Genomic DNA, 17,935 nt, shown 5'->3' with positions numbered 1-17,935 from the left:
AGTTAAGTTCAGGGGCGCTCTGACCCAGCACACTCTCTACCCAGCACACAGGTCTGGTCAGGGAAGGCTCCTGGGCCCTGATGGCAGTGTTCATTGTCTCAAGGCCCAACTCATTACCCCTAGCACCAGCTGTCGTCTCTGGAAAGGTGCTCCAGGCTACCGTTCCTCCTGGAAGAAGCTGAGGTTTCCCAGAGCTGAAGCTGGGAAGACTCTTGGCCATCTCCCTAAGCAAACTCTCAAGTGAGGAGCCAGACCATACGCCTTTGAGATCTAGAAAGCAAACAGAACTGGGGCAGCTTGCCCTTTCTCTTTTTCACATCTGCAAAATCATTTCAAAAATCATAATAAAACGTAATGTGGTTACCCTTTTTCTTTGGAAATACTGTCTTAGAATGAAGAAAAAAGTACTTAAAAAACAAAAGCAAGCAGCCTTATTGAAATCATGTGGGTGGAGTGTCTGTGATGATTTGCTGCCTTTGGGAAGGTAAAGGTCTGCGGTGACAATTATTTCGCAAACACAGCGGATAAAGTCCACATTGCCACACAGGAGGATGTTTTCTATTATTTTCACTAAAACACATTCTTACAAATATTTGTTACTTTTGGATGTTGCTGCTTAGTGTTTTGTAGAGAACATCCTACTGTCCCTCATTTCTTAATAAGAGCAGAACCTTTGGGGAAGCAAGGCATTGAGAAGTTCTAAAAGATTTGTCTCCTTCTATTTAGGAAGTTAGCTCACTTTATAGGCTACCAATCAGAGTCAGTCTCTTCTCAGAGGTTTTACAGAGAGTTTCCTGTTCTGAGTTTCCTTACCTTTTAAAGTTTCAATCACTATACAAAAGATAATACACTTTTGGGATAGTCTTTATCAACTTCAAAATTTTTAAAATGTACTTGGGTACCTTTTAGTTATGCTTGTCTGCTTGGAGGAAGGAGCTGAGAGAGCTCACAAGAAGCCCTGCTGTGGGGCACCCGGGTGGCTCAGTGTGTTAAGCGTCTGCCTTCGGCTCAGGTCATGATCCCAGAGCCCTGGGATCGAGCCCCGCAGCGGGCTCCCAGGGAGCCTGCTTCTCCCTCTCCCTCTGCCTGCCACTCTGCCTACTTGTGCTTGTTCTCTCTCTACTAAAATCTTAAAAAGAAAACCCTGCTGTAAGAATAGGAGACTGGCAGGACACCTGGGTGGCTCAGTTGGTTAAGTGGCTGCCTTTGGCTCAGGTCATGATCCCAGGGTCCTGGGATCGAGCCCCACATTGGGCTCCCTGCTCAGCGAGGAGTCTGCTTCTCCCCCTGCCCCTCACCCAGCTTGTGCGTGCTCCCGCTCTCTCAAATAAATACAATCTTAAAAAAAAAAAAAATAGGAGACTAGCAAGAGGGAGAAAGATAATTACAAAAGAATGTTAAGATAATGGCTTTCGGGGCGCCTGGGTGGCTCAGTTGGTTAAGCGACTGCCTTCGGCTCAGGTCATGATCCTGGAGTCCCGGGATCGAGTCCCGCATCGGGCTCCCTGCTTGGCAGGGAGTCTGCTTCTCCCTCTGACCTTCCTCCCTCTCATGCTCTCTGTCTCTCATTCTCTCTCTCAAAATTAAAAAAAAAAAAAAAAGATAATGGCTTTCTTTGAACAGAAAGCTTGGCACCCAGCCTTCTTGACAAAAAGGAAACCTAACAGACCTTGCTGAAATGTCAATATTTTTTTTTTTTTTTGCTACATTCTAAAATTGGGCTATTGCAATAAGAAACATCATTTCCTCCACTTAGCAGACTATATATAATTGTATGTCAGGATTTTAATAACTTTCACGCATGTTGATGGATTTGAATGGTGACTATTAGTCAAAATCAATCTGTCTTGAACCAATAAACAAGGAGTGAGACCATGGGGAACATCTCTTTGCCTAAAAGCACAGGCATCTGGTCACCACAAAACAAAGTTTAGGGAAGAAGATTCAGGAATTCACCATGAGGGCCTCCTATTTTACCGATTTAACGATCTTTGCCTCAAACCCTTACCAGCCATTGACATTTAAATGGTCTTCTTCTCCCTAGTGCTACCAGTGGCTGAAGGAAAGAATTGTAAGTGAAGAAGGCCGAAAACAGCAAAACAAACTAAAAGACCTTTCCCCAATTGCTGAGCGTCTGGGATGCACACTACCTCAGCTAGCTGTTGGTAAGAAAATGACCGGGGGGGGGGGGGGGGGGCGGGGGAGGCTTTGCTAGATCACAGAAAATAGTTTTCACATCCCTATCATGATAAAGTACCTAGTGTAAGGGGCAGACTGATCTCTGAAGCATAAGCTCCTGGTTAATATTATCTAAAACAAAGTTTTCAAAGTTCCCTAGAATTTTCTACATGTTAAAACATTTCCTTCTTCTATCCCTTAGAACACCGTTTAAATGAGACTAAGTGAAAACACATACATCCTCATGGTGTCTGACATGAGCGGCCCTCAATTGTGTAGTGACATCCATTTCTTCTGGCTTAATTTTCCCTCCCTGTGGAAGCTAAGGTGGGGCTGGTGACAGGCCAGATGCAGGGCTGGGGGTGCCAGGGGCCCAAGGCTACTACCCCATGGAAGCCTATCCTAGAGGAGCAGCTTCACTCTGCAACTTCCTGAGGGGCCATGAAAAGTGCTCTAACTGTGGAGTTGAGGAACCATCATGGTCACTCGTCTGGCTGAAAAGCACATGTACCAGTGCTGTCCAATAGAAACAGAATGTGAACCACATATTTAAATTTTCTAGTGGCCATACTAAAAAAAAAGGAAATAGGTGAACTTCATTTTAATGACAGATTTTATTTAACCCAGTAATGGCCCAAACATTATCATTTTAACACACAATGACTATAAAAAGTTATTGAGATATTTTATATTCTTTTTTTCATACTAAGTCTTCAAAATCCAGAATGTATTTTATACCTACAGTACACTTCAATTCACATCTCCAATAGTCACAGGTAGCTTAGAGGCTAGGTACCAAACAGAAAAGCCTGTAGACTTTCAGCTCCCTTGCTCCACAGCAGGGCTTCATGCTCACGGTCTCATCTCCTTAAGCATCAGAACAATCCCTTGAGCCGTATGCTGTCACTTGCCCTACCTTACAGATGTTAAGGGAGTGTTTGCAATCATTATCTCCACCTCACAAATGAAGAAACTGAAAGTTACAAAAAAAAAAAAAAAATCCACAGGGTAGCTATGAGAAGAGTAAAATGGTTGTAGATTCTAGAAAAAATTCCCAAGGCTTAAGAAACAGCAGGAACTGGGGCTATTCCAATACAGTGAAATAAGGACATAAAAAACTCAAGTTCTATGAAAACAAAACAACGTGACACAGTAATTGTTAGATGCAAGATCCTTCTGTGGTTGGAAGGCAGGGAATGGCTGCAGCTGGAGACAGAAACGGGAGGTAGTTGGGGAGAGGGTGGGGAATATCATTTACCCAGGTACATACATACAGGACTTGTTTTAGTCCTTCCAAAAAAAAAAAAGTCAAAGAATAATGTGACTATTAGCATCCCTATAGCTTGTTGTAAAAAGTATTGGCCATTTGACCATAAGCAAGTTATTTAACCTATCAATTTTCTCATCTATAAAATGCGTGTAACACAGATCTTACAAATTTGTTGAGTAAAGGGAAATTATATATATAAAGCAAAGAGTAGGTGCTCAGTAAGCTCAGTAAGCTCTGTTTGCAAAGAATGAGACACCTCGGAACTACAACTCCGTCCATTCCTAGCCATGGTGTGTGGTCAGCGTGACAAGCAGGGGAACATCTCTTCTTGAAATACGGCTGGTTCAAAATACAGTTTTAGGTGGTAACAGGACAGTGAGTTTTGAATTTAGCTCTGAAAGAGAAGAAGTGTCCTTCTCAAGAGGAAACCTTGACCAGATTTAAACTTTCACTGGATGTTAGATATGCATGAAAGACTCAGAGTTACAGTCTAAGTTAAAACATGCTTTGATTCTCCCTTTCCTCCCTCTGTGCCCCCAGATGTCTTGCTTGCCTGTCATTTTTTTTTCCTTCTTTATAAACAAGTAGTTTCACTTTTAAGCGCAGAACTCTCAAACCAAGAGGGAAATTATTTCCAGGCATATTACCTTTGATCAGCTAGAAGGGAGTAGGGGGAGGGAGGATCCTTTGGCAGGAAACAAACCGCTTGAACTCAAGTGTGGGCTGCCTCCCATGTCACACACCTGCACTGGAGCCAGCCTTCACACTTTGCTCCTAGGCTTTCTGGACAGGGCTGTTGCTGACACTTGCTTAGAAGCTAGAATCATCTGCATGTGTTATCACGCTGGCCAGTTCTGCCCAGGTGGTTCTCCTATGCCCTACAGCCCATGGAGAAAATTCACTGTTGCTGACATCGGGTAGTTTATGGGCAAGAATTTTCCCAGTGCCCGGCTTTGACCTCAATACTTAACACCAGAGCCAAAAGAGTTCTCTAAGTGCAAAGCAGGACACAATGCAGCCGGGGGGGGAGGGGGGGGGGGAAGGTCCTGGATCCCTTGCCGTTTTGCCTATATAGAGTATTATTTTGCCCATGTGGAAAGATTTAGTGATTGCCTCAAAAGGCCAGAGCCTGGTAACAGCTTAAGAGGATCTGTTGCAGGGCCTGAGCAAACGGGGCAGAAGGAATACTTGGGGACACCCATCAATCATTCACACCTGTGTTTATTCAACAAACATGTAATAAGCACCTACTATGTGCAGGTACTAGGCTGGGTGCTGAGCATCCAAGTGCAAACAACACCTATCTCACAGCCTGGTGGGCAAGTCAAGAAAATAAAATAGATAACTTTAATACAGTGTTGTAATAAAATAACTGACAAGGACACAGAGGATTATGGAAGTTAAGTAAAGTGTAGGGACTCCCAACCCAGCCTGGGATTCAGGGAAGGGCTGTGGGAGAAGACAGTACCCATGAGGAGTCTCAAATGACCGAGGAGGGATTACTGAGGCAGAGGGACATTCCAGGCCAAGGGTACACTTGAACAGAGGACTTGAGGAGAAAAACAGCATGATGTTTGGGGATGGAAAGGATTTACCAACAGTTCAGTGCTGCTGAAGCCAAGTTCAAGGCAGGGAGTGAGAAGACACGAAGCTGGAGAGGCAGGCTTTCTAGTAAGTTTGCCAGGATGAGAAATGAGAGCTTCATCTTATAAGACAATGATTATGTGAGATACATGTTGAAGAACTTTTAACCAGGCATGACATGATCAGATTTGTACCTGGAAAATGTGCTGTTCTTGTCACTCCTGTGACAGATTATGGGGGGAAAGGAGGGGGAAATCCAGTCAAGAGGTGGGAAAACCAGCTGTGCAGGAGAGAGACAGTGAGGTCCTGAATGAGGACAGTGGGCAGTGGAACCAGAGCAGTGATTCTCCAAGTGTGGGCCACATCCACATGATAGAATGCTATTCAGCAATAACAGAAATATTTACTAATAAATGCTATTAACATGGGTGAACCTTACCAACATCATGCTGAGTGAAAGAAGTCAGACAGAAAGGATCCAGGTTACAGGATTCCATTTAAATTCAATGTCCAGAAGTAATAAAAGTTATAGGGGTACAAAATAGATGAGTGGTTTCCTGGGACTGGGGGTAGAAATGGGATTAACTGTAAGTGGTGATGGTTGCACATTTGATAAACTTATGAAAAATCATTGAACGATTAAATGGGGGAATTTTACCCCAACAAAATTGTTTTCAGAAAAAGCATCGTCCCTGGACCAACAGCATCAGCAGCACCTGGAAGCTTGTTTGACATGCAGATCCCCGGGCCCCACTCTAGCCCTTCTCAGTGAGAAACTCAGGGGTGGCACCCTGTCGTTTTTCGAGCCCTCCAGGTGATTCTGATGCATGCTGGATCACAGAAATATTTAGGAGGAATAATCAACTAAATGTGGCAATTAAAAGGGAATGCAGGCTCAGAAAAAGGACAGTTCCTAAGGCTAACACCCCGGTTTGGGGATTAGAAGGCCAAGTTGCTGGGTGATGGCCCCAAAATGAGACTGGGAACACAAGAAAGACAGGCTTATAGTAAGTAGTAAGCCGTGTGCAGTGCCTGTGGGACACCTAGCAGGGTGTCCAGCAGACACTGCATCTAGGCGTCTACAGACACCTCTAGTTGCAGACATCTACTGTAATCACAAGGAGGTTCCTAAGGAACTTGGCTTCTGACACGGTAAGAAGGGGACTAGAGAGCAAAGGAGTCCTCTCAGGGAGTCTAAACTAGCCTTTTAGAAGTTTAGAAGTTAGGTAGGCTAGTTTTAGAATGGGACAAATTTGATAAAGGAGGTGGTAAGAAATTTAAAATTCAGGAGAGAAAGTGAGAAACAATGATCAATCAAGTCCAAGAAAAGGCAACAGGAATTCAATCCAGGGCAGACTTCGCCCTTGAACAGAAACCAGACACATCATCTTCTGAAACTGGAGGGTGTGGATGTGCGCTTGTGGGTTATTGAGGAATGTACCACCTGATAGACTTAATTTTCTACATACAGTAGGAAGCCAAGTCATCTGCCAAGAGTGAGGGGACGGGGCTGGATAGAGGGTTTAAGGGTGGAGGTTGCTAGAGAGGCAGAAGGAGAGAAGTAAAGGGTTGAAGGCTGGCATGTTGAATCTTGGACTAGGAAGAAAGGGAAATCCTGAGTTTGACAGTTGGATAGAATCAAAGAACAAGATACCCAGGGTCTACAGGACTCTAAAACAGATGAGGAACAAGAGCATGAATAAGATGGAGAAAGACAGACTGTGGGCCAATATGGAAACAGGAATGCAGACGTCTGCCGGGGAGCAGGGTCAGGTGTTTTCAGGAGCAAGAACGTGGTCCTGGGGTGGACAGCTCAACTGGATACCCCAGCTGTTGAGGCAAGTCCTCATGCAAAAAGTGTGTGAGCCCCAAGCCCTCAACTCAAACGCACAGATTCTACTAAACCCTCTGCAGGATAGGGGTTGCTGCTGAGGTCTTTAATCCTAGAGAGCATTGTCTATCCTCCCCCCCCAAAGTTACTAAGTTTCGGTTGCAACAGTGGGGGTTACAGGTAGTGTTTAGAAGCTAATCAATAAGCAGAAGTGTTTTGACATCCTGACCATGTGTTCTTTCTTCCCAGCATGGTGCCTGAGAAATGAAGGTGTGAGTTCCGTGCTCCTGGGGTCCTCCACTCCTGAACAACTCATTGAAAACCTCGGTGCCATTCAGGCAAGTACTACGGCCCTTCCCACCAAACTCCAGGGGTATCATGGTCCTCACCATCTCTCTCCACCTCTGTCCTTCATTGTGTCATGGCTTCCCAAAGACCACCTGTTCCTAGATGGGGGGTGGAGAGGATGGGGGTGCAGGGGCAAAGGCACAAGAAGCAATAGAACCTTTAGTGTACATGGATCCAAGGGTGTCCTCTTATGAAGAGGCGATGTTCTCAAAGCTCATTCTTCAGGATGGGTTGTGGGATAGTGCATTCCAAGACCCAAGCAATGGGACACTGGGCGACAGGGTTCCCAGGACTTACCATAAAAACCTGCTTGAAATTTAATAGCCACAGGACAATGTATGTACATCATTTATTCATTAGTTCTTTCCCCAAATATTTGCCAACCTACATCGTGCCAACCACCCCCTTCTGCTCCCACAGCATCCTGTGTTCCTCCCCCTTCATCACAGCATTTACGATCGTGTGATAGAATTACCCGTCTTCCCTGCCGGACAGGAAGCTCCCTGAGGTCAGAGACCTGTGTCTTTCTCACATCGCCACTGCTTTGCCAGTTCCCAGCAAACTACATATCCCTTAGTCAGCCATCAAATACCTGTGGAATGAATGTTTCCCGCATTTGAAAGAGGAACTAGGCTCAAAATTCTATTTTGGACTTCCAGGATCACATCTTCCCTAGCAGCCAATTCAGGACTAACCACCCACTCTTTCCTCCGCACGGACAGGAACTGGTAGGAGCCTGCAGCTGTGCTCTGGGGAGCCCGTAAGGGCAGTGAGAGGGGAAGTGCGATTGCGATGTTCCTGGGAATTCCATCTGTGGAGACGGTGGGGCTGGTGGCTACTGTGACCATCCCCTACCCCCGAAGGCCACACCTCAGTCCTGAGCCTGTGCCACTCGCAGGCGAGGGTCCTGAGGAGGAGCCTGCCCACTACTCGTGCCACAGCCACCACCTACCAAAACCGGCATGGATGTGTAGTTTCCTATTGCTCCCAGGGGAACAGAACGGTCTCCCCCGCCCACCTGTCCCTGAAGCAAGCCTTGTGAACCCTCCCAAAAGGAAACCCATGGACGTGGCAACAAACGTCATTAAACTTTTTGAAATGTTTAAAACCCTTTTGGCAAATAGCCCAGGATATGCTGGGAGAGAAATGGTGCCAACCTCCCTCCCCCCATCACTTTCTTAGGGCTCTGCAGCAGGGTAATCGCCCCTGCCACAAAGAACCCCTTGCAGGCCCCCAACTCCTCCTGGATTCTGTGGGCTTCCATCCCTGCGTGGGAAATGCTCCCTCTTATGAAAACCACCCCTACCTTATTTTCACTTATGCTCTGGGAAAAGCCAAGGAGGGATGACAATGGAGGAAAGAGAGGTACAGTCTGTACACAATGGAAAACCCAATGATTTCAATTCCATTCATAGTTCTTATGTATTAGACGTTTGGCACCACGCTAGGCAGAGTACTGAGGAAAAAAACAGGCCTCTGCCCTCATGAGCTCACAGGCTGGCTGAGAGTGAATTCAGAAATCTGTCCCTTAGTTCATTCACATCTTTTGAGCACCTACTACGTACCAGGCACTGGAGACACCATAGGAAACAAGAATGATACTGTCCGAGCTTCAAAGAGTTTACATTCCAGTGGGAGAGGGACGTAATAAACATGAAATAATTTCAAAATGTGAGGACTATTAAGTAACTGAAGAGGGTTCTGTGATAGAGACTAATTGAGAAGGGGGTGGGCCTACTTTAGGTGATGTTTTTGCCCCAGGCCTCTCTGGGATATGCATATTCTAAAGCTCAGGGAAGAGGAGAAATGTGCAACACCCAAGCATGAGCATTCCAGACACAGTGGGGAACAGTGCAGAGGCCTGGAGAGGGGAAGGAACTTGGCTTTTTCCAGAAACCGCCAGCCTAAGGCTAATGTGGCCAACGTGTCATGAACACAAGGGGCAGTGGGTGCACTGAAGTGGACGCAGGCAGGAGACAGATTTCACAGGACGCTGAACAGGTTAGTCTTGTTGTACATGCCACAAATCCTTGGGAGCATTTTAAGACGGACATGCTGTTATTTGAACTTTTAAAGATGGTGCTGGCTGCTGTGTAGAAAGTGGAATGAAGAAAGGCAAAGGCAGTTGCCCAGGTGACAGGAGATGGTGGCTGGGGCTAGCGAGGATGGTGGCCGTGGAGGTGAAGTGGATGGATTCCACAGGCTTTGCACACAGACACCATGACTTGCTGGTGGCTTAGCCAAGAGGGAGAAACTGGGATTCCTATCATGCTAACAGAGTGACCACTGCCATCCCAGGAGGATTTACTACTACCTGGGAATGGTTAAAAAAACAAACAAACAAAAAAAAACTCCATGGCTGGGGGAGTATTCCAGGTAGCAAAAGATTTAAAATAAATAACATTTTTTAAAAAATTAAAAAATATATATATTTTTCAGAGGAAAACTCTGAGTCCATCATCTTCCCAAAGCATTTGCCCCCTAGCAAGGCTCAGGCTGATAGCAGGATGGGGGGGAAGAGATGCTCCAACGGTCAAGGGAAAAGGGACCATTACCCAAGCTGGGAGGCTGCTACCTTGGAGGCTTTATCATCCCCTCCCCCTTTCCACTCCTACCTCCGGCCAGCCCAGCACCGAAAATTCCACCCTGGCAGCCAGGGGCACCCAGCAGTGGTGGGACTGGATGCAGGATAAAGTGTGCAGTGCCAACAGTTGTCAAAAAAAAGGAAATTTCAGAGTCAGCTGCTCCAAGGGATGGAACGTGCCTAAGACATGCATAAATTGGAGGGACACAGAAATCAGAGCCTCAGTTAAGTGGGCAAGACTGGAGAGGAGACCCCACAGCTGCAGGAAGCCTGCCATCACCTGCACATGCCCCCACCCTAAAAAACCTAAAAAGTAGACAAGCAATGCTCTCCCCACCCTGAGGCTCCCCATCACCTGCTCAGAGAAATCCAGGCTTCTCAGTGGTCAGGCCCTTCTCACATCCAGGGCTCATCTCCCCTCACCACTCCTTCCCTGGTGTCCTCAGCCCACCAGTTATTCCAGTCAGTAGAACAGCAAGGTTGCCAAACTGGTAGCCTGTGGGATGTCTGTGTAATCTGTAGTGGATGAAAATGTTTTACAACAGTTGCCAGCATTAAAAAATTGGGCGACTTCACATAAAATTCTGGATGTATGGCTTCTTAAAAATTTAAGTCTTACAACACTATATATACATTTTTCATGTTTTATTCAAGTCATTTTATGGTTTCTTTTTTTAATGTTTAAATCTATCTGAAATTTACTTTGGCGTAATGAATGAAGAATTTTTTTCTCCTCACACGGCTAACCCACTGTATTTTAGACAAAACTTCCCACAAATCTACTTTCTAGATTTGGTTCTCTTTGTTGCAGTCTCAGTTAAAAGAACATATTCATTTCAATTCTCTGAGACTCCTAAGCTGGTGGGAAATTAAACTCTCCCGCTTTAGCTCCGGATAGGAAACCGTTACCCAGAACTAGTTTCTCAGGCGGAATAGCTCTACTATTCTGCCAAACCCTCAGGCTTTTGAGACTAGCACTTGAGTGGAGACTAGGTGGAGTGGAGACCCCGGCCAACATGACAGCAGCAGAGGAAGGGCAAGGCCAAAACCTCAAAACTGCCCGCCATCGTTGTCTTTTGCCACAGTCTCCACACAGGGTCAGTCTATTCCTAGGAAGAAGTCTGCCTTTGTCCCTTGCCTTATGGTGTCATGTGGTCCCTTCTCAGGATAAATTCTAACCTTGGGTGAGCTCGTCCTCTCCCAAGGCTTCAGCGGGTAGGCGTGTCCGTGGCAAGCAACTCACAAGCCCTCCACTCCAGCCCTCCTGCCGGCACCAATCCACAGCTCCACCCGGCTCCCTACAAGCCGTGCCGCCGTGGATATCCCCCAGGCACCTTCATCTCAACACCTCCTACTTCAAAAACCTCTCGTACTCCACACTCCTCCTGTGGTTCCCAGGCTCAACGATCAACATCTCCATCCTTCCAGTCCTTCAGTCTTGAAATCCTCCTCGGCCTCCAAAGTGTCTCTCCCAGCCACTCTCCTTTTCTACTCCACTGTCACTAACTAGTTACTGCTTTTATCATCTCTGGCTCCAGCAGCAAGAAATGTCTAACATCTGGGTTCCCTTTCCATCTCCTCCTTCAAGCTACCTCTAGGTGTCTCACGGGGTTGCTCCCAGCTCAGAAGTCCTGAGAGGTTCCCCGCTGCCAAGAATCAAGTCCCAACTCCAAACAGTGGCATTCGAGGCCTTCCATGCTGATGACCCCAACTTCCCTTTCCCCCTAATTCCTACCATCACCACCCTCTACACTTTCTTCCCTCCATCTCAGACTGCTCAGTTTTCCAAGCCAGTCCAGCTACGAGGGATGCCTGTTAACCCCTGGCCACCCTTCACCAGGGTTGTGACCACCAGGGGCAGAGAATCTCTCCTTAAGTCTCTAGACCTGTGCTGTCCACAACCCTAGCCTCTAGCCACAAATGGCCTTTTAGTGCATGAAACCAGCTTATCAGAATGGAGATGCACTGTAAGTGTTAAATGTACTGGATTTGAAAGACTTAGTACTTAAAATATGTAGGGCATTTTAATTTTCTATGCTGACATGTTGAAATGTTTTAGATAAATGGAATGAAAATGTTAATTTCATGTTTCTTTCCACTTTTATGTGGCCGTTAGAAAATTTGAAATTCTGTGACTCATTGTATTTCTATGAGCCTTCATTTATACATTATGCCTTTATTCAGTTCAGCAATACTTCTAAGCACCAACTATGAGCCAAGCACTCTTATCACAGGAGATGCAATGGTGAAAAAAACAAGGTCCCTGACCTCAAGGAGCTTACAGTCTGGGTGGCGGGCTTACATCTAGTTGTGGATTATAAATGTATACAAGTCTAGATGACTCTGCTTAATATTACACAATGAACAAATGACCATCAAGTACTAACCATATCCTCTGTACTTCTGCTCCTCAGGTTCTCCCAAAGATGACATCACATGTGGTAAATGAGATTGATAACATATTGCGAAACAAGCCCTACAGCAAAAAGGACTACCGATCATAAGGCAGTGCATGAGCCACGGGATGTGCACGAGCCACGGGATGTGCACGGTTCAAACTGCAGTCTCTACTGGTACAGAATGGTGTCACTAGCCAGTCTTTTGAGTCACTTAGCAGCCTGCTGCTCAACCTCTAGTATTCCCGGATTCTGAGGTATCTGCTGTCGCTACCACTGTGCACCTGAATTACGAGCACATCTGAAAACTCACAACCAAGGAAATCCATTCTATTTTCTTATCTTGGACTGGAGTCACCTCTTCTTGCATTGCTCTGTACACCTCATGCTTATGCCACAGGAAGTGTATGAGGGGAGGACAGATTACCTTCAGGCATTTAGTAACTTAAGGCTGTACAGATGTATTTTTTCCAAAATGCATAAAATCCACAGATGCAATGTGGATTGCATCGGAAACAGGCTACATTAACTCAGAAGTCGTGGGAGAATAAGCAGAAACAACTTCACATTGTTTGTTTCTAGTTCCACATTAAGGTTAGCAAGAGTTGTTTCACCGGTCATTCAACAAAACTAAAATTCCAAGGTATTTGCTTTCATTACCTTTTAAAAATATTCACTGTTGCCTGGCCCCAAGAATGCCCTGTATTATAATTTACCCGAGGTATCCATTAGGATTCTATTAACATTATGTCCATTCACACATAGAGATGGTGAGAGGATGAACACCCAATCTTTAACTTGAAACATTATGCCTAATTTATGAAAGGGAGGATTACACTGCTTTGGAAGCTTAGGCCTTGAATAAAATGTAGTATCTACAACTGAAGTGTTCATTTTTGGCTACATTTTATTAAAACCTGCTTTATATATTTGACTGCTTGTAGGCACAGCTTCTGCAAGTTTAAATATTTGAGTTTTAAAAATATACACATGCTCAGTTTTGTAAGTAAACCTGTAAAATACCCATAAAGGCAAATGTTTGTTTACTGTTTAATTAGCACTGGGACTTTACAATAGGATGCTTGTTTTTGAGGAGTTAACATGAAAGTGAATCATGGACTTTGTGAAAAATGCTGTCACTGTTCAACTTATGCTGGGTGAATTAACTTGCCTAGTAAAAAGCAAATGTTAAAATATTTCCTGATTCTATAACCACATTATATGCACTAAACTAAATGCATGAAAGCTCTCTGCATGGATCAAAGGGACCTAGCCCTGTTGCACACAGAAGCTGAGGGCTAACCTTGCCACTACGGCCTGGTTACCTACCCTCATGAATATTCCACTTGAAAAAAACTTTAACAATATATTATGTGTACCTGTAAGGAGGGAAAACCTGGTGGGGGGCGGGGGGAGTCCTATTTCTCTATTTGGATACCTGAGCATGTACAAAATACCGATTTTCTGGCTAGCAAGTACCCCATACAGAAATCACTTTAAGATTTAAAGAATAGACTATCAGCTTAAAATGCTATTTTCTGCCACCATTTCCAAATATGTATTTCATGATTAAATTCTAAATCTTAAATTGTTAGTGTGAAATACCATTAAATTTTCTTTTTTGTTACTACTACCTGTATTCTAATAAGGAAACAGTTTGGGTTTTTTTGCCCAGGAGTACCAGAGTAATGATGGATCATCTTTCAGCTGTTCATTGTGTATTAAACCAGTGAACTACTGTATGCATAAATGAGCTGAAGTTGTATAATTGGAACTGCGATTTAACTTATTTGCTTAGAGTAATAAAAGCATTTTGTGCATTTAGAGGTTTTTATCTGATCTTTCATTATAAGGGAATATATATATATATATATATATATATCTGCCTCCATAAAATAGGCAGTAAGAATCATCTGAATAAAAATTATGTTGGCAAGTAAGCAACACTGAATGATACCCAACAGAAACACAATATCAAAAGATTTCAGTAACAATCCAAACTTTTTTCCCTTATTAATAAATGATTAACTGCTAAAGATCTCTCTCATTGGGTTTTAGAAATACACTGCATGCACTAAGGCTAAAGCTTCTCAAACTCATTTAAAAACACCTGCAAATTAAAACCAAATGACAAACATTATTGCTTACCCATGGGAACTAGTTTTTTTTTTTTTTAGATTTTATTTATTTGAGAGAGAGAATGAGATAGAGAGAGCATGAGAGGGGGGAGGGTCAGAGGGAGCAGCAGGCTCCCCGCCGAGCAGGGAGCCCGATGTGGGACTCGACCCCGGGACTCCAGGATCATGACCTGAGCCGAAGGCAGTCGCTCAACCAACTGAGCCACCCAGGTGCCCGGGAACTAGTTTTTTAACAGACAAATCATCCGCCATGGTAAACATACTAGATTAGAAATGTCATGGGGCGCTTGGGTGGCTCAGTTGGTTAAGCTGCCTTTGGCTCAGGTCATGATCCTGGAGTCCTGGGATCGAGTTCTGCAGGGACTCCCTCAGCAGGGAGTCTGCTTCGCCCTCTGATCCTCCCCCCTCTCATGCTCTCTATCTCATTCTCTCAAATAAATAAAATCTTAAAAAAAAAAAAAAATGTCCGTTATATCCTTAAGAAAAATTTCCACGTACTCCCATATTCTTTTCTGGAAAGAATTTTGTAGCAGAGAGCATACCACTCCAAAGGGTAACCTGGTTAGCAGTCATCCACATACTGTAATCTCAGCCAGTGGAAATGCAAACTAGACGCTGTGTGCCTGGCTTCCCACTTGAAGAACTCATCAACAATAGTATACCATCTGTCATCAGATGTCACAGCTTCACATCAGCCAGGGCCACCACTCCTTGGCAAATGAGGAAACCAGGCCTAAAACCCAAGTATTCAGTGTTCCAGACCAGTGTTTTAAGGATGAATTTTATGAATTCTGTAGGTAAATTTTTAAGTTTAAAAAAGCTTGGGTTAAGAATCCAAATTCAGAATCGGTTAAGAGGCAAAGGTCAAAGAGATGTCATGAAAACTCATGAAAGCCAATGAGAAGTGAGTCTCTAACCACATCCATGAAAATCTAAACCAACCACTCAAAAAACCCTCCTAATCTTCAATTCATTCCCCTACCTGGGAGTCCAAAGAGGTGGGATTTAATCCCCTTGAGCCCAAACAGATGGATCTGTAGATCAGTGCTATGTCTCTGTATCCTTTATGTCTCCAGAAACAGCAGTGACTGGCACACATACCGAAAACCCAAAAGTTCAGTGGGCAGGACAGCACAGCAGGCATATATTGGCAAAGAGGCCTGACACGCTCGCTGCTCTGTCACACAACCATATTACGCCCATCACTACTGCAGACATCTGATCAGCAACTACAAAAATGCACATTTACATGCGTGGGAAATTTAAATGGTAATGGCAAATAATGTAATAAAGATGACATACTTATTCACATGGCTCTCATAAAGATATCTAAGAAAAATATAAATTTTAAAAAACAAAGTTTAATCATACTTAATAAGACCTTTCACAAGATTTTTGAGTAGGAATCCAACCTCCACATTTCAGTGAACTTCAAACCTTGTTGTAAGTTATTCTTTCCAAGTTAGAATAATTTACCAAATAGGACAACCAATAGATTTTTACTGGCTAAGAATAATTTCAATGTAAGATTTTTATGAAGCTGTAAAGGAGAAACTAAAAACAGGAAAATGTGAAATGAGCCAACACTTTAAGCCTCTACTTACCACAAGGGGGGAGGTTATTTAATCACTTTTAAAGATCCCCTTTTTATTTTACTGGTGTTGGATACGGGGTCTTTTTAAGATATAAATTCTGCAACAGGTTTTTAGTAACTAAACCAGATGCAGCACATCATAATTCTATGTACCACATAGCCATTTTCGATGATGGAGAGAGTTCTGGGGGAAAAGTTCTGTAATTCCCAAGTAGTGGTATAGTAAATTCTGAATGAAAACTGAGTATATGCCTTACAAACGTATGCACAGAAATTCAACAGTATAGAAAGTTAGAAACCATTATCAGAACCAAAAAGTGCTCTAGGTAAAATTCAGGACCAAAATCAAATTTTGCTTATTTGCTTTTCTACAAATTATTCAGTTTATGAATTCAAGGGACATTCTATGAAGAATATTAAGCTGATGCCCCTTTTTCACCACTCCATCTCAGGTACACGTATTGTTAAGAATGGTGGCAATTGCCCCCCCCCCACCCCCTTTCAACACAGGCACTGCCATCTAGTGGCGTTTTTTTACCAGCAATTAAAAACAAAAAACAAACCAAAAAACACTAGGCCCAGCTCTGCTAACAAATAGATCCTAATGGTTTGTCAAATAAGTAAATGCATTTGGTACACAAACTCCATGCCACCAAACTACTGACTAGTTATCTACAAAAAAAAGTTAACACAGTAAGAAAAACCTCTTACGTATTACATATTTTGCAGTGACTCTTCTTGTGACTTCCTCATTCATTCCAAATTATCCAATGATGGCACATGGATAATAATGCACCAAAGAAAAGTAAATTGCAAACTCCTAGAAACAATGAGTAAATACAATCCTAAATTAAAGACACTAAACCACTATGCAAATGTGCTCTTGCCCCGGTTTCCAAGTTCTTGGGCATGCCCATAGAAGATAAACTCCTGATGAACACCTTTCTATAAAGTTATAAACAAAACGGCAAATATCATTTACAACATTCACCTTAAATTTAGAAGTGGAAACTAAAGATTAAAGTTAAGATTAGGAATAGAATATTTCTTTTGAAGTACTGTTATTCCATAACCATTTTTTTTAAAGATTTTATTTATTTATTTGACAGACACAGCGAGAGAGGGAACACAAGCAGGGGGAGTGTGAGAGGGAGAAGCAGGCTTCCCACTGAGCAGGGAGCCCAATGCGAGGGTCGATCCCAGGACCCTGGAATCATGACCTGAGCTGAAAGCAGATGCTTAATGACTGAGCCACCCAGGTGCCCCTATTCCATAACCCTTTAAATAATACAAGCTAAAAAGCTTCCCCAACTTTTTGCACCAAAAAATGATAATTATCTCTGCACACATTGATTAAGAAATGCAAGACAATGTTCTTGGCTGAACTCTAGGGGCTGAAGAGGTTAATATGAAGAAATTTTGTTCACAATCAATGGGAACTTGTGGGTCAAATTTGGGGCGCCTGGGTGGCTCAGCAGCTTAAGCATCTGCCTTCAGCGCAGGTCATGATCTCAGGGTCCTGGGATCGAGTCCCACGTCAGGCCCTGCACTGAGTGCTAAGTCTGTGTGAAATTCTCTCTCCCTCTGCCCCTCCCACTTGTGCTCTCTCAAATAAAATCTTTAAAAAAAAAAAAAAAAAAGGTCAAATTTATGAAAGTCCTGATGGAAAAAGGCTGCACTAAATGCTATAGAAACACTAAAACCACTGCAATTCCTCGGAGAGTTCTTAGAATTCTGGAACTAAGATCATAAACATTATTCTAATCTCTTACACATCAATATTCAGGAAGGAGGTTCTCTATTGAATATTCCTCTAGTGGTGTGAGACCCTAGGCAAGGAAAACAATGATTCCAGTCTCTCGGTCAGGTCAAGCCAACATGGTAGGGTTGAGCTGACCTCCCTGGCCACCCAAGGCAGGGCTATACAGCTGAACAGTATGTGCTTTAACCCCACGGGACAACTCTCATATGCCTGGCCACTAATTTTAGGTTATTACCCTGGCTGCCTCGCT

General features: G+C 43.8%; 1 protein-coding gene across 5 annotated transcripts in view; it reads left to right on the top strand.

Moving 5' to 3' along the window:
- The window catches only part of KCNAB1 (potassium voltage-gated channel subfamily A regulatory beta subunit 1), a 399,097-nt gene extending 385,089 nt beyond the window's left edge, over nt 1-14,008 (top strand). For all 5 annotated transcript variants that reach the window (XM_021702562.2, XM_021702559.2, XM_021702560.2 and 2 more), the window contains 3 exons: nt 2,045-2,165; nt 7,113-7,201; nt 12,210-14,008. In XM_021702562.2, the coding sequence (XP_021558237.1) occupies nt 2,045-2,165; nt 7,113-7,201; nt 12,210-12,299 (300 nt within the window). In that variant the 3' untranslated portion in view covers nt 12,300-14,008. The remainder of the gene's footprint in view (nt 1-2,044; nt 2,166-7,112; nt 7,202-12,209) is intronic.
- Nucleotides 14,009-17,935: the final 3,927 nt, after the last annotated feature.

Source organism: Neomonachus schauinslandi, chromosome 1 (genome assembly GCF_002201575.2).
Source record: "Neomonachus schauinslandi chromosome 1, ASM220157v2, whole genome shotgun sequence".
NCBI classification, from domain to species: Eukaryota; Metazoa; Chordata; class Mammalia; order Carnivora; family Phocidae; genus Neomonachus; species Neomonachus schauinslandi.
The sequence above is the reverse complement of the archived record's forward strand: the minus strand, read 5'-3'. Positions and strand labels throughout refer to the sequence as shown.